We start from the raw sequence: 20992 nt of genomic DNA, 5'->3' as shown, positions 1-20992 counted from the left end.
AGGTGATCATATATATATATATATATATATATATATATGAGTAAACACAGGTCCCTGAGGAGGAGGGCTGGTTGTCATTCTAGAAGGGTGGATTTTGTATTAATAAATAATACACATTAGCAGTCTAAGAACTCATTAGTATTTTGTAAGTATTTTATATATTAAATTCTCTGAATTCTAATGACACTAAGTGGGAAAGCTGAAGGCAGAGCCCAAAACTGACCTGCAAAGCACTTTGAACTCTCCCATGGAGAACTGGCAATTTCAGATGCTGTAGGTCAGCCAGCTGATAGTCATCCTATAAAACCATGTTATGGAAAAGACTGTTGTAACTCAGTGACAAAAATCATGAGAAACTTTTCTTTTGATTTCTTCTGAAATAGTTTTTCCACAATTTTACACACACACAAAAAGAGCTTTTAAGTTTCTTCCTCTCTCATTTTGCTGAATTTCTCTAACACAAAGCAGCTATGAAAGCAAGAAACTATTAAACTGTTAATTGAGGACAGCAATTAAAGATGCTGGAAGGAGAGGGCATAACCACCAGGACTTAAAATCACTTTGGCTGACCCCTTTGGCCAAGTAGAACAGCTTCAAAAGGCAGATGGGACACCAATCCCCACAGCTCAATTGCCATGGGCTCCCTTCTGAAAAATGGGGAGTCACAAAGTTTATTTTCTCTCCTTCACTGGCAGCCATCTGAGAGACACAATTTCATCTCAGTTGGGTAAAGCAGAGAGAACTCAACTTCTTAAGCAAGTAAACTTTGAAAAGAAGCAATTTTGCAGCAGGAGATAAGAAGAAGGAAAGGAAGGAGTAGGTCACTGAAAAGTTAAATAAGGACAGAAAAAGGTCAGTTAAAATAATTTTTAATGGAACACTAACAGAGGAAGTCGGATGAGAGTGCTGCAGTGTTCTATACAGAGAAATAGTCTAGTGATTAAATAAAACAAAACACCAAAGGCAAAGGATTTAACTTACTGTGGAGTCATGCCTGATCAAAAATGTTTAATTAAGACTCTGGGGCTTGTTCAAAGCCACAAGAGACAGTTTGAAATAAAATAAAGTTTTCCTAGTACCACCAAAAACTATGTTGTTAGGAGCATGTTGGAGGTCAGAGAGCTTACACTGAGCTTGGAATAAAAAAATTAAAATAATAAAAAAAACCTAAAAACCTTTCTCATCTCATTTGTGTCCACATCACAGAGCATTCCCAGGAAGCCTGTGCTTGACAGCAGACCCTAAAGCAGCTTAGACCGACACAGATCCACTTGGCTTTCAGTGCTCTCTGTGCCCTAGGGAGATGCAGAGGTGACCTAGAACCAGAACATTTTCAGCACCCAGTCCACATTCAAAGCTTCGTAAGTTCTTCATAAAAAAATAGGAAATCTTGAATTTATGCAATTACATCATATCATCCTTGTTGAGAATGCTTCCAAAGCCCAGGAGCGATCATAAAATTTGGATCGCTAATGAGGAGAAAACGCTTTCTGAGCTCTTTGGATGCTGCCAAAAAAGACACAGCCATTATTGCCAAATGTTGCATTCTCTGCAGTTTCTAAACAGACATGCCTCTGCCCTGTACCAATCTTTAACTGGCTCTGTTACAATCCACTCCAGACTCACTTACTGGAAAGGGAAAACAGAAGGAAGAAACTTAGAGGTGACAGTAAATCTGCTTCTTGCTGAAACTCCTCCAGCTCTGATGGAGCTGAGGTAGGGCCACCCTGACAGCTCACCTGGCTGTGACTGCACACAGTGTCACCTACCCCAACCTCACTGACCTCCTGGGCCAAGGCATCACACTCCCTAAAAACTACCTGGGACACCCACAGGCACACACCCCCCTCCAAGAAACATGATCAGCTGCCTGATCAAACAGGCAAGTGCCAGAGATGCCAGAGCAGTGGGGAGCAGACAGAGAAGGGCAAAGACAACTGTACACAGGTGACACACATCAGGTGGCATACAGAAAACTAATATAACAAATACAGAATGGGTTCAACAAATTAACAGACTCCCACAAAAATACATCCACTTGTTTTACCCTTGAATTTTTTCAGAGCATTTCCCTATGCCCTCCACCTGTGACCTCCTGGCAGCCTGGTGCTGCTCCTCCTCACCTCCCAGGTGTCACTGTGGTACCTCACACAGGTGAGGAAAGGCAGGAAGATGATTCTATGGAATGTTTTCCTCCACTTCAGCTATGCCAATGCCTCAATTTTGGAAGCTGTGCCTATAAGGGTGATTTAAAGGTGTAACTTACAGCTACAGGCACATCCATAAGCACGTTTCTGAAAACATTCCCTGGATTGGCTTTTCATCACTGTTAGCCATAAGCACATTAGTTCTACACAGTGATGCAGCAGCAGCTACAAGTGTCTATTTCCACCAAAGCTGCTGTCCTCTGAAGGATACCAAATCCTGCCCAGCCTCCCTCCCTGAGGGAGGGCAGCACATCCCTACTCACAAATGCTACAACTTCAAACACGGGCAAAGCCACTGCCTTCAAACATCCATCTTTTAACTCCCTAGCAACAATTCTCCATGCTGCTCGCACTTTTTTATTTTTACTGAGGTCTCTTCTTATAATGCTTACAAGTACACAAACAGTTTCACCTTCATCTTCAATAAGTCTTTTAAGCCTCAAAGACTGATGATTTTCAGTACAATGGTGAATTTTTCACTTGAAGATAAAGTATGCAACAAAATCCCACTTTAAAACAAGACACCTCAGTCTGACGCTCAAGCTTGAAACAAAGCAACATTTAGGCATTGATCCTTAATCCCAACTCACAAGTCAGCTTTGGAAACAGATCCAAAGTTATCAAGGACCAATCTCTGAATCAATTTCAAACATGACCCAAATTGTCAGTCTCGCAATTAAGATCCCCTCTGCAGAGTTTAACATTGTATAAATTGCCATAAATTTAAATTCTCCTTCCTCAAATCTAAATGTTTACAGCCAGATCATTTGTCAAACTTCCCATTTACAGTTTGGCTTCACTAGGAGTCCAAGCTCAAGACTGAGCTCTTGGATGCCATAAAAGCTGCCTTTTTCAGACTAATGTAAATCAGGAGACTTTTTTTTTCCTGATGATATAGGAAGATAAAACAAGAGTCATTTGTTTTTCACATCAGTGTTGTACCTGTTTTCTCTTCTTGCCTTCCTTCAAGGAGAACTGGCAACACCCGTACTTCCAGCACTGCCATAGTCCCTGGGAAAGCCAAGCAGCACATCTGCTTATGCCACGGCAGTTCTACAGCAAGGATGGAAGGATCAAAATAAAAATACCAAACAAATCCACTGCCAGTCTTGCTAGAAAAGTCCTAAGAAACTCTCCTATGGCTTCTAATCATCCTGTTGACTAATTACTTGTGCTTCCCAGTCAGTCCTGTGCACAGGTAGAAACACCTTCCTCCTCCAGAGGTATTACATATTTCAATTACATATTACATATTTCAAGAAAAGGAAAAGCAGTCAAGCACAAGACAGAAATCACAGCTAAGAATAACCAGGGGTAAAACAAACCCTAACAATATTAATCAATAACGCATTGTAAAAATGCAAGCCTTAGCAGCAGAAAGTGGAATACTAAATTGCTCACAAGAAAAGATTAATATATTCCTGTCATAATGGAATTGAGTGACACATGACTGAGAATTAGGGGAATTTGTCCTTACTGCTGAAGATAACCTGCTCTCACTGTTACCTCCCAATTTAATTTGAAGTATGTTTTAGCACCGATAACCCAGCCCTAAGGTGGTGACTGTCAGAATGAAAAGCACAGCAACACTGCAAAAGAATATTCATTTGCAAATTAACTAGGATACATGGGGAAAGGATGAAAATGTAAATTAATCATTAAAATTTTACTTATCAGTTTATTATTCAAATACAAACTGCACAATCTGTTGCTAGTTAGGTTGACACTTCTTAGCTGAACCCACATATGTTTCTTCTGCTCACTCCTTCAGAAGTAGAATTCCCTCCCTCCAGAAGAACCTTCTGCAGAGCAAAGAGTAAGAAGCCCCAGTGTGCAGCAGCTCCCTTCTTCCATACTTACAAAAAAATGCTTCTCTTGCCTTAATATCAAGCTGCAGGCAAAGGTTCAGCACACTTCCTACGTGCACCCAGAGGTTCCAGTGGTGTTCTTTATTTCATGAAAGCATTTCTTTAAACAGCATTAAGTTCAGTAATCTCTTTTTAATTATACTGAAATTCTGACTCAAAAAACCCTACCTGGTGACATATTTCTCCTCAATACTAATGCCCACTAATGGGAGCATTTGAAAATCCCACATTTTTAAAGCAAGATCTAAAAATCCAATTAGACATGTGCTTTGATCAGCTTTTGCCTGCTTCACCACCAGTTCCAGCTCAAGAGGCACACAAACATGAACTGTAAGGAATGGCCCAGCAGGGAATAGCAGGGAGTAGTCTGCATGCCAGCACCACCATAGCAAGACTAAAGGGCCAGCAGGCAGAAGGGGAAGAAGCAACAAAAGCCATGACCTTCAATGTTCTTACATGTCACCAGCCAGCTCTGCCAGGGATCACACACTTGGAAAGCCAGTCCTGCCCCTCTGTGAACATGTGCCAGGCTATGTGTATGCATTTTTAGCAGAAAGTTACTGGTCTTTCTTTGAATAAATATTCCTGATGAAAGATTCCCCCAGGGATTGTTCCTACTATGTTATGCCTTTGCTTTCTGCCCTAAAAGTGGAATTTCCTCATACTTAGCATCCAAAAGTGACAAAGTCTAAGAGCCAAAGTTTACTGTAACCCATTACAGAAAACATGAAACCCTTACAACCACGGTGGTGGAACAGGCACAGCAAATTCTTGTCACTGCCTACCACTTGTCTCTGGGCTCCTCTGCAGCACAAGGCTATCTGTGAGGGCTGTAAGAAGAGCTTATTCAGGAATTGGTAAATTAATAGATCATAAAAATAGGCTAGCAAGCCTACTGCCAGGACCCTGAGGGAATGGAGAGATCTCAATTGCCCTGACCAACCTCCCTAGAGTTGCACTTCTCTCAGCAGGACCATCCCTTCCCTTCCACCTGGCTTGTCCTTGTTCCTTGTCATTGTCCAACGACAAGATCATTCTCAGTAGTAAACCTTACTAGGTTGAACTCCCAGCTCCTCCCACCACTTCCTGAAGTTATGGGCATATGCTAGGAAGGTTAGTTTTACTGATTTGGCCAGTTCACTGCAACCTGGTCTCCCACCACAGCAGATGACCCACACAAGAACAGTGCTGGGGCACAGCTCATCCCAGCACAGATGCCATGAGAGCACTCTGCTCAGAGGCAGCTCAGCCTAGTGCCCTACAAAGCAGGACACTGCCTGTCCCAGGAAGGAGCTCACAGGACCAAATTACTGAGCACAAGCTCACAGTGTTGGTATAAAGCACTTCAAGATATGCAGGGAAGAACACAAGTGGGAAGCTATGGACAATCTGTGCTTGGTTTACCATGCTGCAGACATGGGTGTGCATACCCTTACTCCAGCAGTAAGGAAAGAGTGAGTGTTTTCTCCACCCATTCCTTGGAGCTTCCAGGAAGACTGTATCTGACACAAAACCATTTCAAAGAAATTGCAGAAGTGAGGTGGTAATTTGGGTCATACACAGGCTCACACTTGAGTATGAATAAATCCGTTAGAATTATCATTTTTGGTGCCAGCAATTGTTTCCAGCAGTACATTGCTTTTCTGTTGTGCTGGTGATACCCCCTACCTATGTTGAACTGTATGGGTTCAGAGAAGCTCTGTAACACACACCACTGCTGCCATGTCAGGCACACATGTCAGACTCAAGGTCTGGTCTGCTTTGTGCCTGCCACAGCTGAGTCACAGAGGTGGAGTGTGCCCTGGCACTGCAGAAGAGCAAGAACAGAGATAAAAGCAAGGCAGGAACCAGCCCCTCCTACCTGGACAGCCAATTGCTTTGGTCCCCTTGAACAGAAACTCATCCCTGCACCCTCTGCTCTGGATCAATACCATTCTCAAGCAGTCCCAGTCACACTGTAGCCATGAGTGCAGAAAAGTGGGGCTCTCAGATCACTCAGATCACATACACTTACAGCAGGACCCCCTTGCAGCTGCCTTGCATATGAGAAAGTGAGATGCATTTGGGTATAAGTGCTCAACTTGTAAACTCTGACCTCTCAACCTTGAGTTGTATTCAGAGATTATTGGCAGCCTGGGAATACAAAGCTTCCTTGCTTCCTGGGGTCAACTTCTTCTCCCTAAGGACCAACTTACAACACACAAGGAAAAGAAGAAATTAAATAAAATCCCAGTCTTATTCCCTGAAATTGACAACGTTTTTCACATGTTAGGACACTGCAAACCCATTTGCCAAAGGGCACAGGAACAGAAGGGAACTAAGAGGGCTATTACATAAATTAAGCTCAAAACCCAGCTCCTGTAATTTCCATGTGTGCAGTATTTGATGTGGCCATAGCACCATTCCCACATGCCCTCACTTGAGGAAGATGGCTGCACATTTTTCCAGTTTGCTACATAACTACCTTGTGCTCAAAATTGCCTACAGCTAGAAAACATTACAAACATGACAGAACCTTGCTATTTTCAGCAAGGGAGTCAAATATGAAAAAAAAAGACACCACGTGTATTTTTAGGCTGTAATTGAAATTTTCAAGAGGTCCCTCTCCTGAGCATTTGAACAGATTAGTGTGCAAGTGATCTACTACCAGCCACAACTTGTGACAGAACATTTTTCATAATTCAATGCAAAATTAATCTGGCAGATGAGCAAGGAGCACACAAACACCAGAACTTCAGACACAGATATATATTTTTACTATGCTTGTTTGACTATGAGGGGGATACAGAAACTTAGAGGTCAGCAGGGGAGAGGAAAGGCAGGAAGAAAAACATTCCTAGATGCCTTGCAGTGATGACAAGAAGACCATCTCTTCAAAATTCCTCACTCCAGCTCTTAGTCCTGTGCACTTGTGGGAAACAGTCACACATGTTCAACAAGAGAGAGGGAAATGTTTCCAAGACCAAGGTAAAAATACCCTTTCAAACATGTTAAATAGCTTCCATTTCCCCACCTTGCACTGCATGAAGCATTACTTTAAACGTCTCAGAACTTCACAGGAACTGAAAAAAAAATGCTAGATTTAAATCTGAGGCCACTCTGAGCAAACACATTCATGAAATGCTGTACCAAAGTTTTCTTTTTCAAGGAATGAACATCAACAACGTCCCATAGGCACCACATCCTATACAGCCCCTCACAGAGACAGCTGATGATACATTCCTGACTTTGACTTTAAAAGTGCAATAAGAGAAGAATGAGCAAAGTGCAGGGACAATGTACTTCACAGAGAGGCAATATTTTAATTTACAGCTATGTTAAACATTGGTGCATGATTAAAAATCCAGGATGCATCATGCACGCCAGCCTTGATCAATGTGTAAAAGATGTGCTGACACAGCAAGACCATAGAAAACTTGCAGTTTCACTGTATGTGCTTTTTTGTCTTTCTTCCTTATTTTAGTAAACATATATTTGCTGGCAAAACCTAGACATAGAAGTAAAAGAAAATGAAAAGGGAAGAGGCAGTCCTTTTTTCTACCTATATTGATCCAGTAAAACTTTCACTGGCAAAAGCTGTCCAAGCACAACACTATCTAGAAAAAGTCAGGCTTGCTGTTCCAGGAAGCAGACTTCCAAGCACAGCTTTGGTCTCCACCTCAGTCTGGTCCCATGGAGGCAACACTTTGTATAGGAGCTTTCAAAAGGAGCTCCCAAAGGCCCATGTATCTGCACCAGGAGCATTTTCCTGTCAGGAGCACTCCAAATACACAAGACTGTCCAGAGCAGCCATGCTCACAAGCAGAGAGCACATCTGGAGGGGGCTGCAGAGCTGTTACCTGGGCTGAGCGCTGGGAATTGGGATGGAGCTCATCTCTGGTTTGCACTATGGTCTATTCCAAACCTACAGGGAATTGCAAATCTCAGATCATATAAGCTCAAGAAATCCATGCTACCCCTCCAGTTTTATTCCTGAATGTGCCACTAGCCTGGTGGAAAACCATTAAGCAAATCCCAGCACACATACCCTTCCTGATTATGCCTCAATGCCCCTAGCTATAGAGTGAAAAAGAAAGCATGGACCTACTTTGTGGACCCTTTTGAAGCTTTCTGATTAAACTAAGTATTATGTCTCAGAAATAGATTTGGACTCAAATTCTCAAAGATTTTCAGAAATGCTGTTCCTAACTTGGTACCAGTGAAAGCTTCCAAATGCAACAGACAGCAGGAAAGCACAGACTCACCATTAACCAATATACAACACACATGGCTTGAAATTCAGTAATGTTTCCAGGCTCCCAAAATGCTGAAAAAGTGCACCAGGCATAAACCATTCTGGCAAAGTAAGAGTGGCTGAGGTACAATCTGATGACAAGAGATCCCCTCACAGCTGGAAAGGGAGCATGAAATAAATCTCACGGTCACATCCCAATGAATGCAGAAACAAGCAAAAGGTCTGAAGAGTACAAGAAAAACCCAATAAAATGAAGGGGGGAAAAAAACCTCTGTAAAGACTGGCAGTGGGAAAAAAAACCCAGCTAGTTTGGACATCCAAGAATTATGGCCTGTTTCCCTTGGTGCCCAGGCACACTGGGGGGAATGAGACACATTTCTAGCTGCACAAAGAGTTCTCACAGTACCGTGTTACCATGCTGGCTACAGCATTCTGGAGATGGATGACGTTGTAAGGCACTGACATTATACTGATGTATGGACTTCATGCATTACTAATCATTTAGACAATAGCCTCATACGTATTTTTGCTTTGCATCCTCTGCAAATATTCTCCTCTCTCTCTCTACATTGGAAGTTTTTTTTAAAAAAAGGGGAAAGACTCACTAGCAACACTGATGTGTTCTGGGGAGGAGAGAAAGAAAAAAGGAAACTAAAAACAAACCACCAAAAAACCACAAGCTGGCTCAGGACAGCCGAATATGAAGACAATTTTAATTAAACCATGCCTGTCTTATGTCATCTATTTCAGCTAATTTAGTATTGCAAACGAGTTTTATCTCAAAATATTTAATAGCTCTAGAAGCCCTAACATTTTCCCAGTTTTTTCTTTAATGCAGTTACATTCCTGCTGCTGCACCAGAAATATTAATAGCTTTTTCTGCATGAGACAGAGAAGCTCTACAGCAGGACAAGCAAGCTTCGATCCTCTTGATGATCTGCATGCTGATGGTTACATGCAGCTTGTCTGTCAATGCAATTTCTACTGAAGCTATAGAAAATAGGCAGCACCCCTCAATACTTCAAGCATGCATCTCTATAGGAAAAAAAACCTTCCATTCTCTTGACTGTAGAAAGGACAGATGAGTGGGAAGACAGACAAGCAAAGCTGTTGTTGTACCGTATATTGGTCTGCAGGAAGACACAGAGGGACAAATTCTGCTCTTCATTACAGTACCTTTGATTCAGAATTGATCTAACCTAGTCGATGGAACTGACCCAGATTTACAGGGGAGAAACAGTTCAGCCAAGCCTGCAATCCTATATTCCTACCTCCAAGGGGAATGTATGCCCTTTGTGCAATCCAAAATCCTCTGCTCAAGCACAGTAGACCTGACCCAGTACTTATTAAAATCAACCACAGTCTCCTCCAGTCCATCATGCAGACCTCGTGCCATCCACCCACCAGCAAATTCAAACCACTCACTGTAATGCATTCAGAAAAAAAAAAAAAAAATTAAGTAGTAAAATCTTATGGCTTGCCCAAAACAAAACCCCAAACCCAACAGCCTAGCAGGGAGCTATATTCACCCTGAGCTTCCCTAACCTTGCCACAATGGACAAGCAAGACTGATTTGGGAAGAGAAGGAATGTACAGAGGCAGAGATTATCTGGCACAGTCCACAGGATTGCCAGCCATGGTGGCAGGAACCCTGCACAAAGTCCAGCTGACTGATCCTGTAACAATAAAACCAGCAATGCATGGGAGTGCACCTGCCCAGTCTCCCTTGCTGTCCATCACTCTCTGTGTCCTGCCCCAATGACTAGCAATTATTTCTACACCATAATTACATGCACACATACACGTGCTTAATTCTAAAGCTAAAACACTTATCACCATCTGGAAACTCAAATGCATTTTAGAAGTTAATCAAGACCAAAACACATAATCGAGACAGGCTTTATCAGTTTTGCATTTATGACCCCAACTGCCACATTTTATTAATCACCAAGTGTTTAAAAAGTGTTAAGGCCCTCCTCCTCAGTTACTATAAATTCTCTGCTACCACTTCCAACACAGGCTGCAAAAACACAGATTACTAGAAGGACATATTTGGCTCCTGGTACCCACCAGTGTGGGTGCAGAATGTGCCATTCTGTGTCAGGTCACTTCAGATAATACAGACATTTCTGTTCTGCCTGCATACCAATCAGCTTTAAAGCACTATAATGCAAACAGTCCTTAAAAGGATTTTAACTCCCTAAAGCTCTTTGTTTTAAGACAAGGTATTACAGTAAAGATCATCCATGAGATCCAATTATAGTCACCTTATTAATTATATGTCTACCTTGCCTAATTCAAAAACCCCTACAAGCTATCCATTTTTAAGTTTTTGATTCCTTTACACAATCACTTATCAGGCAAAAAAGCATGAAAAGTACTAGCTACAATATCATTTATTAAATTAATTCAGAAGGCATTTCTCTAAGGGTCCTGAAGCCCACCTTTTTACCATCTACAAAATGGATCTTGAATGTCCAGGTCTTAAAAAGGAATAAAATAAAATTTAAGAAAAAAAAGAATCTCAAGAATCCCACAGTTCTCTGCTTTTTACAGAGTACAATGTGTTCAAGAAGTGGATTGAAACCCAACAAAGCCTTTTATTCCTTGTGGATTTTATATGTGGACTCTGCAATTAAAATCTATGTCTCTTACCACTCAGCCAAATAACATAAAAAGACAGACTAAGGAGGGCATATTTCAGCCTGAGATGATGCTCAAAGCAGCAGCAGCAGTTCCTTTGCATATTGAGCACAGCTGAGGATAGATCCTGCTCTTTCACCTCCTGGAGAAGAGAGAGAAAGGGGGGCCTGATCCTGCAAAACCACACATCCATCACTTCACTCCCATCCTTGAAGCCAAGGCTACCTCTCTGTGCCAAATGAAGAGCAGACAACCCTCACAGGATGTGAGCATTTCACACAGTGCAGTCCACCCACCTCCATGACATGTGCTGGAGAGAGCTTCCATCTCCCAAACCCCCGGAATCACAGTGCTGTGAGAAATTCTGCTCGATGGCATTGTTTGTATTTTCCATTTCCCCCAGCACCTTCTTTTACGTTTTTTCATAGGAGTGTGAAGCCATCGCAGCAGTGATTGATAGTGATGGAGCAAAGTCATCCCTCGGTGTCTACAGCCTGGCACAAACAAGATGAAGGCTACCTTGAAGAGGCACTCTTACTGTTTAAACTGATACACTGACAAACTACAAAAATCCTTACTCTTCTACAGCCTATAAAAAATGATAAAATCATTCCTCTCTCAACCTGGGTGTTTCCAAATGTGTAAGTTAAGAAAGAGCAGCAGAAATGAGAAACCACACTTACTACTCATTTCAATTAGTAAAGTAACAAAGCCGTATATGTGGAGCCCATGGCACTTCTGGGATTTCTTTTAATAACAAAGAACTTCATAGTCTTTACAGCAGCCTTGTTAGCAGAAAAAGGTTTGCACTTCAGAAATTGCTGCATTTGGGCTACCTGGGCCACCAACTACAGATTTTGTAGGGGGTGAGAAGATGGATGAGTGCATGTGCACATTTACACACATTTGTGTGCAGAGCCCTCTTTTTTTTTTTTTTTTCCAGTCAGCATTTTGTAAGTGCTCATACTCAGCTTTTTTTAATGCACAGATTCAAATTTATCAGGGGAGAAGACATGAAATACTAAGTTTCCAAATCTAGCCTCAATGTCAGGCAGTGTACTCTAATGAACATTTTCCTTCAAATGTTCCAGTGGCAGCCATCTAATTTTATTTCTTTTAAATAGCATTCCCTTCTGATGCTTGTAACCTAAATGTTAATGCCTCATTCAGGACCTCATCTCTAATGTGTAAAATTAATATGGCCAAAAGGAAGGCTGTCATCTGCTTTCATCACCAACGCTGGGCACAGTGTAAAAAGCAACCAAAAAAAGCATTCCTATTTTTAAAAAGTTTTCAAAACTCTGGATATTTAAATGTTAAATGCACAAGGCAGTGAAATTTCTTTATACAAGGAAGCCTCCCTTGATCCCCATGGACACAAAGTTTCCTTGCTGCAAATTAACAAATGCTTGTGCTGCACCTACTCACACCATGCTGTTATCCAAAGTCCTGTTAGCATATCACAGAAATGAGAGTCCTGTCATCCACTGTGGCTCTCTGAGACCTGCTGCCACAGAGCTTTTCAACCTCTGAGTTCCTAGAGAGGAACCAGTGAAACACACCAGCTCCCACAGACATCCCATGCTCTGAGGGGCTCCCACCAGCCTGCAGGGATCAGACACCACAGAAAGGGCAGAGCAGAGGATGCACACTGCCACGGCATAGTCAGCACTCTCACTCCCTCATTCCTTATCTATAAGTGCTCCTAATCTGTGCACATGTTGCTTTCCATTAGGTAATTCCTAGGGATGCTACAGGTGTTGTGAGAGCCCCAGAGGACAGTGGGGAGGGAGCTGAAATCTAACACGGGCCATTCATATGGAAATCTACAATCTCAGTTTCACAGAAGGGAATGGATCTACCCCAGACAATTTCCCCAACAGCTAACTCCTTAAGAATGAGCATGTGGAGAGAGCAAGAAAACTAACTACATTCATTGATCAGCATTCAATGAAAGTGGAGGGTGATAATGTGACACAAGAGAAGTGACTCAGACTCCAAGTGTATATGTGGTAAAATTTTGATTTATCCAAGAAACCTTAATTTCAGGTGCCAAAAAATTACATGAAAGGGGGAATGTGCTGCATCCTCTGCTGATTACATTCACAAAATTGAAATCCAAGAAAATCCCTGTGTCTGGAGGCATTAACCAGAGATAATTAGGAACTGAATTCTTTCACTGGTTTGCAGTAGTCTCTGGTGGTCTCACCTTTAGTTAAGAGCATGTGAGGCTTATACCAGAAACACCACTTTGTCACATGCAAGCATTCTGCCCATAACAAAAGGATGTTATCTATAACCTGGGTACTGAAACACAAATAACAAGGAATTAACTGAACTCAGCCAGAACTGCAACTGTAAGGACAAATACCTCGTCCACAAAGACCCTACATGAAGGGGCTACAGGGAACAGGAACATCCAAGAAAATACACACATGCTTTGAAATGTTATCCTTGCAAGACAGTAAATGGCTGCTGAATCTAAGCAACCACCACAGACATCTCTTCATCTTTATCCTGGACACGCCAGGTCTACATAAGTAGATCATTCCTGAACTCAATTTAATTCCTTTAATGTGAAGGGGAAAACTCCTTCTTTTAATTGATTTCAACTGGGACCTTCATCCATGCATCTTATGCTTCATTTTATGTATGTTGATACTCCAACAAGTCACACACAGAACTCAAACGTTTGCCTTGAATGGCACAAACAATCAGAAACAAAAACCATCAAATTCAAATCATTGTGTCCCCCATCCCAGTCCTTAACTCCCTCAGGATCAACTTAGAGCTGATACATAATACATATGCATCAGCCCAAAAGGCTTGAGAGGAAAAAAAAACTGTGCTGGAATGACATTCACACAAGGACAACTGCAGCAGCTTTATCAGGCAAGATTTGATATAGTACATCTGGCAACAGAGTCAAACAAAATACAGTAGTGCTGGCTTTGGAAAAAGTAACATGAATCTAATTTCTTCCAATTGTCTGAACCACTTTTAAAGTTAATTACATGGCACAGTACAAGATAAACTACCTGCCACTTCCAAAAAGTAATGGAAACAATTTTAGAATTCAGAAAGATGCTCATATTTCTGAATATGAAATAAAAATGAAATACTACTTGCATCAAATCAATTGTATAAATCTGTTCATAAAAAGCACTGGGCATTTTGGTTCTATGTGCTGTTGTGCTAAATTCAAAAGTTTCCATGCACACTGACTTTAACTCTGAAAAAGTTACTTAAGCTAAATCATGACACTTTACATCTGTGAATAGAGTGTCAATGCTCTGAAAATAGGCATATACTTTCACAATATTGATATACAGCAATTTAAAAAATAAAAGCTTATAAAAATCTAGTGGTAGAAAATGTAACAGTGGAGTAACAAATATCCTGATAAGTTAAAATGCAGTAAGACATGACTGTCTTTCTTACATAATTATCCAGGTAATTTTTGCTTGAGCACATTCAGGGACAAATTTTTATTTCTTCAGCACAGCAAGCAGTTGTTGCAAAAACCTAAACTCACTTGCCCTGCAATAGAAAAAGTTGCTCTTCTAATAAGATTAATATTCACTAACCAGGAAGATTTTCACAAGATACAAAGAGCAGTTTAACTCTCAGCTTAAGGCAGCTCCAGACTTCCAGTCCCTTTGAGAAGAGTGACCAGAGTAGGTTTGCTCACACTTCCATGGAAATCTATCAAAAGCTTTTATAGAGACACCAACAGATACAGCACACGGCAGGGTTTCTGAGGGATGGATTTCATTGCATGCAATTAAATGAGGGCCAGTTTCTCGTGGCTGTCAAATGAACTCCATTTCTCTGTATCCCAAACAGAATAATTTAAAACTGTATACAAGGTCCATCAAAGGAATGCCACACACCCAACTGCCTTGCAGAGCTCATTCTCCTTTGTAAGCAAGGGAGAAAGCAAGGATCAATTGCAAGATGGGAGACTGCTGCATTGATTTTCAAACAGAATCTGCCATCAAAAACGATGGTGAGCTTGTCTTCAGACATAAGGAGAAAAACCCCCTGTGGTCTGAGTTGTGGTGATACTTGAGCAAAGGTAGATACCAGTTCTTAGTCATACCATGCTGCATATGTCACTGAGATGATCAAGGACATGAGGCAAGTTTGACCTCTGAGATCTAACCTTCATTAGCATCCAGAGGAGAGCAGTACAAGTCTAAAACAGAAGATGGAAAACGGAGCAAAAAGAAAAAAAACTACAAGTAGGAGGGGTGGGAAGGGAATCAGGTTTAGAATAAGTTCGTTTCATAAACCTGTCTGAGGTAAGATAAAGAGAGCATTAATTATCCTGCCTCTGGGAGGCATTTTCCACCTTGGGGGATCCTAACACACCACCAGTGTGACCCCCAGCCCAGCAGAGCAGCTCCTGCCTCCACGGGGTGACTCAGAGTCCCCCTCTCGCTGCAGCTGGGAAGCCTAGAGAACAAAGCAAACACATCTGGGAAAGTGCAGGCAGGCTAAAGACTAGTGAGCAAACTGATTTCACGGGAAATGCAGCAGATAAAACTATGATGGGCTGTCATGTAAAACCCAAGACTGACCTATTTCATGCAGACAGAAGTTCCATAGAGCAACAATCAGCTTGCACTCAGTTATCTACATAGGACATGGCAGGAAAGTGAAGGGGGAAAATATCTGGAGCAAAAGAGACAGGGAATATCAGCTACATACTACTATATCTCCAGATATAACAAGCTGCAGCATGGGTTTTGGTTTGTTGTTTTTTGGGTTGGCTTTTTTTTTTTCCCCAGAAAAGGCTAGACATGTAATGGGAAAACACACCACAGTCCCCACTACCACTCCTTCCCTCAGAAACAAACATACCCCCAGATAAGCCAAAACATGCAGGATTATCACCCAAGGTTTTTTTTACTGAGCACTGGAGAGCTGCACAATTCACCTTCCCTCAACAATTGGTTGGGGAGCCTAATTTGGGAGGGTGGGTTCCCAGCTCTTAGGCAATCTCTGACAAAACTCAGACAATGCAAAGGTGCAATAATCAAACAGCACATTCACAGCTGGCTTCCCAACAAAGAATGGGTACACAGCCAAAAAAGAGAGTAAAAACCACCTGATTTCCTTCCAGTATGAATGTGGTGGTATTTGAGATACAGCACAAGAGATACATCATGTTCTTTTGCAAAGATAAGGCTAAGCTCATCTTCCCAGCTTGGCATTGGGTGTGTCTGTGTCATTTGGGTTTTTGCCTTGTCTATTTTTAAGAAAGGCTCCTGTTAACTATGTAATTTTCTTATTTCTTTTATTCCCCCCACCCCAAAAAAAAAAAAAAAAAAAAAAAGGTATCAGCAGACATTTGTGTCAAACACTTCTAACAAGAGTTCCATATTCAGATCTCTGAAAATGGAAAATCCCCTCTAATGGATAAAGATTTATCTTAACCCAGAGGGGGTTGGACTCATCATCTGGTGGCCTTCTAGCATATTTCACCTTCACTTTCTCACCTGAAACTGATGAGAAAGCTTTGGAAGCAGCCTCCTGAAATTCACCAAGAGAACTCTGGGGCTCAAGAATCTGACAGTAAGGACCTGATGCTTCTTGTTGACTTATCTGAAAACCTTATTTTCTTTCCAAAAGGTTTGGGAGGGAATTTTTCATCTAATTCTGATTGCAAAGTGCCTCTGCTAGAGAGCATGGTAAGCTACCAGCAACAGTGACACTGGCAAGCCAGAGATGAGAGACAGCTCTCTCCTGCAGCCATCCAAAGGTGTGCTTCAATGGAGACCAGCTGGAATTTAGAACACTCTTCAACAACAAAAAGGACATTAACCAAGATTTTGAAATTTCTTAATACCTCCAGTCCTGCTGCCCAGGATGTGGCTCCTGTGAATTCTGACACACAAGAAGAGTTGCAGGCACCTCTACAAAATAGACTTAATTCCTAAAAATGATCCACTGCCCAATACATATCACACTGACAGGTCTGCCACCTCCCTCTCTCCCAACCTTTCAAGAACTCTGCTTGCTCTATCACTTGCACTACCAGGATGGTAGCATGTACAATGGCATATCTGTGCAGGGCTAGAGCAGGGCACAAGGGCTTCCCAGCAGTTTCTGCTATGAAAGCATCCTACCAAAAAAAAGACAAAAAAAAAAAAAAAGTTATTATCAAAAAGGCACAATAAAGGTTGCGATTTATTTATTTCCAAACCTACTCCACTCACACTAACAACTGAAATGTGTCACACAGAAAATGGGTGCACATTATCCTCCCAGTGATTTCACAGCATCACATTCTCTCCTCGGAGTTTATGCTAAATCCTTTGAACTGTACTCAAATCTCAGCCTATTTAAAGCCACACAATACAACGAATATAAAGTCATAATCTCCAACAATTAACTATAGAGGATATTGAAAATTCTTAAAAAACAGGTTTTTCTACATTATAAAATTCACAGAAGAATATTCAGCCTTATCTCTCACCTACTGCATGCTAAGTTTGTGTTCCAGCAATATAATTCACCTGAAACAAGGGGAAGTAATAAGCCTTGGCCAAATTTTCCAAATATGTGTGCAAATTATATTATCTGTGGAATTCCACCAATTAAAATATCACATCACACTTCTATTAAATTGGAGAAGCCATAATTCTGCATGGTGCCTTGAAGATCATAAATAAAGGCTTCTCCAGGTCTGCTAAGGACTGAGCACTCCTTGTGAAACCAGTAAGCATGGAGCATACATAGCAGGAAAGAGAATAAATATGCTAATTTTTCCAAGAAGTTGGCAGGTATTAACACAGATGGGCACCATACAAGAACACATTCATCAAGCAAATTACACCAACTCCAGAGGAGCAGGCAGCTGATAGAAAAACACCAAGCAGGACTTGGCTTCACCAGAGAACAGCAGATCTACTGATTCCTAATTCTATCAGTGCACTGAGCCTCTACCATTTGATGAAAAACTCTCCAAAAACTTTAAGGAAAAAATCACTCGTCACGAAATCATTTAGGTTGGAAAAGACCTCTAAGAGTGAATGCAACCACCAACCCAGCACTGCCAAGTCCATCACTAAACTACATCTCTGAGTGCCACATACGCATATGGCAACTATGGGAGCCACAAACAGGGAAAGAAAGAGCCAATCCGAATAGACACTTTTTCTTTTTACTTGACTGCAATTCCCTTATCAGCTACAGCTATACGCCTGTAGCCAGGACGCTGGGAAGACTCGCCTGCTGAGGAGCGTGGCCAGTCCGCCAGCTACAGCTGCTGGACCATTACAAGGTATCACTCCCTTTCACCAGCCTCGCTCTCTGCTCAGCGGTCAGATCCCTCCAAAAAGACACTGCAAGTGCAATTCCCACATCATTTCCCAGGCAGAAAGAGGAAAAAGTGAGACAGACAGAGCAAAATGATTTTTTTTTTGCCATGCTGGACAAATTTCACCAAGCTGCACAAGGCATCCATGAGGGGTCTGTGCACACAGCTGACGCCGCATGAAGTTTCCACAGCCCAATACCACCTTCGTGTGAATCCCCCTCTGAGGACTTCCCTGGGAGCCAGCTGCCCCCGCTACAGCTCCGTCCCTAGGATGAGGGAATCCGAAAAGCTGAAGGCGCATTAGGCACCCGGGAGCGTGGATCGCAGGTGACCCGTGCACGGCGCTCCGCAGCCGGCTCCCTGCGGACACCCTGCCCGGCCAGCGGCTCCGCCCGGAGCTGCCCGAGCAGCGGGACGCGGCGGGAGCGGGCGGGCAGCGACGGCTCGGCCGGGGCGAGCCGGCGGCGGCGGCTGCCCTTGCTCGGCCGCAGTGTGCCTGTCGCCTCCGAAAATGAAAAGCTGGGAAGACGAAGGCCCGCGACCCCCGATGGGAGAGGGGACCTGGGGTCCCGCTCCCGGCACGGGGGAACCCGCGAGGACCGGGCAGCTCTCGGCGCCGCTCAGCCACGACGCGCTCGCCAGCCGCTGTCACCTCTCGTCCCCCTTCCCCAAACGCACTATATAAAGAGGAAATTTACAAAATTCTTAAACAGACCAACTTTCCTCCCTCCCGCGGGAAGTTTCCTGCGGGGGGCGAGGCGACCTTCCCGCGCCCGCCGCCGCCGAGCCCCGCGCCTGCCGCAGCGGCGCCGGGAGCCGCGGCCGGCGGCGGCCAGCGAGCGCTCCCGGGGCGCCCGCCACCTGCGCCGGCGGGGAGCGGGGCGAGCGCTGCCCTCCGCGGGGCCGGTGATGCCGGTGCTCTTGCGGTGCCCTACCTGGGTGCAACATACTTTGGAAATAGAAGATGACGAGGATGAAGGAGCCCACGGAAGTGACCAGGACCATCCTGCACACCCGGTTCATCCTCATTACTTCCAGCACCGCCGGCTTCATGGCGTTGTCCGGCGGCGCAGAGAGGGCGGCGGAGCGCGCAGGGGCTGGCGAGGGAGCCGCTCCGCGCCCGCCCCGCGCCGAGGAGCCGCCGCCGGAGGATGCCCGGCGCCCGCGCCCCGCGCCGGGGGGCGTTAATGCCGCGCTGGGCGTGACCACGCCGCGCGCCAGGCGGAGGGGCGCTCTGCGCGCGCGGGGGGGAGGCGGGCCAGGCGGGGAGCCGGGGCGGAGCGCGCCCCCCCCTCGCCGAGGGCAGAGATGGTCCCGCCCGGCGGCGGCGGCGGGCGGGGACGAGCCGGGCGGCCCTGAGGGGCTGCGGGGACGCGCCCCTGCCCCTCACGGCCCCGCCCGGCCCCGGGGGCGTCCGGCGGCTGCCGCCGTCCGAGCCGCCTCGCTGCCCGTGAACTTGACCACCTCTGGGTCACTCTCTCCTCTTCAGGGCCTCGGGGTCCGGCAGCCGCCGGCGGGCAGGAGCATCCGCCCCTGGCTGGCTCTGCCCCGCGCTCCGGTTGTGGAGAGGAATTCTCCTCTCCCACTCTCGTGGCGCCCGTCGCTCCGCTAACCCTCAGTGCCTGCTCGCAGGGCTCTCCCCGTTCCGCAGGGGATGTGACAGCCGGTCCCTGCCGTCGTGTTCTGCCGGGGCCGGGCTGTCCCGGCCGGGAGCTGTTCATTCTATCAGCGGCGCAGGCAGCAACTTCAGGCGCACGGAGCCATCCCCGGGGCGAACAGTGCCACCTGGCCTGACAGAAATTAACGGGGCTCCTTTTGTTTTCGAACCCCAGACTTCTAAGTTTTCTGCATTAACTAGCGCTGCTCATTTGCCGGCGGAATCGAAAGGTCCGCCGGCCCGCCGAAGGTGGATGCACCTTTGGGCAGCGGAGAGCAGCGGCAGGCGGGGAGCTGGAGCCGTACGTGGGGGGAATGCCGAGGAGCTGCGAGCTGCGGAACAAAAGGCCTGTGCCGTGCCCGAGCGCTCGGGACAGCCGGGGAGCCGCAGCCGCCGCGGCTCGGGGAGCTCCGGGCGAGGCTTCCCAGCGCGGACACGGCTCCGCTCCCGAGCGGCACTGCCCTCTTGCCCTCAACACAGGCGCTGGACAGGGCGCTGCTGAATGGAAATGCCTTCTTAGCTGTATAACATTCGTCTTTGTGCAAGGGTAACAGTTGTGTTTGTTCCCCCGATGCACCCAAATACCACTTCGCTATTAGTTTTCTTTTTGCTAAACTAAAAATCATTATACTGATGCTGATACCATCTTCACGAGTAAAAGGATTTTCTTTTTTCTCGCTCTTCTCTCTGTTCTTCCGACGAGTTGGGGGGAGGGGTCTTTGAAAATAGCCCTGAAAAGTCTGAATCTAAAGCTGGGAAACAAGTGGAGTAAAACATATTTTAAGCTAAAAAAACCCCCTCCCACTTCCCTCCCACCCTTGCCCCCGCCCCTCCTCAAAAAAGCCAAACCCCACAAACAAACAACTCCTCCAAAAAAACCAAACAAGCAAACAAAACCCCAGCCAACAAACCCAGAAGGTTGGAGTGTTCATTCCCAGTTAATTGTGACAGAAACATGCAAAGTCATCAGAGTTTTTCATTTCCACTTTGCAAAAGCCGAATATTTTACCTTAAGGATAAAGCAGTAATTAATCAGGCATTTGCGACAGAGTAGAT

At 44.5% G+C, this 20992-nt stretch overlaps 1 protein-coding gene across 1 annotated transcript in view; it reads right to left on the bottom strand.

The window, feature by feature from the left end:
* CHST11 (carbohydrate sulfotransferase 11) overlaps positions 1 to 19522 on the bottom strand; it is a 152327-nt gene extending 132805 nt beyond the window's left edge. The window contains 1 exon segment of the mRNA XM_079304827.1: positions 19215 to 19522. Within this exon segment, the coding sequence (XP_079160953.1) occupies positions 19215 to 19332 (118 nt within the window). The 5' untranslated portion in view covers positions 19333 to 19522.
* Positions 19523 to 20992: the final 1470 nt, after the last annotated feature.

This window comes from Erithacus rubecula (genome assembly GCF_903797595.1).
Source record: "Erithacus rubecula genome assembly, chromosome: 4".
Taxonomy (NCBI): domain Eukaryota; kingdom Metazoa; phylum Chordata; class Aves; order Passeriformes; family Muscicapidae; genus Erithacus; species Erithacus rubecula.
Note: the sequence above shows the minus strand (reverse complement) of the source record. Positions and strands in the feature narration are given on the sequence as shown.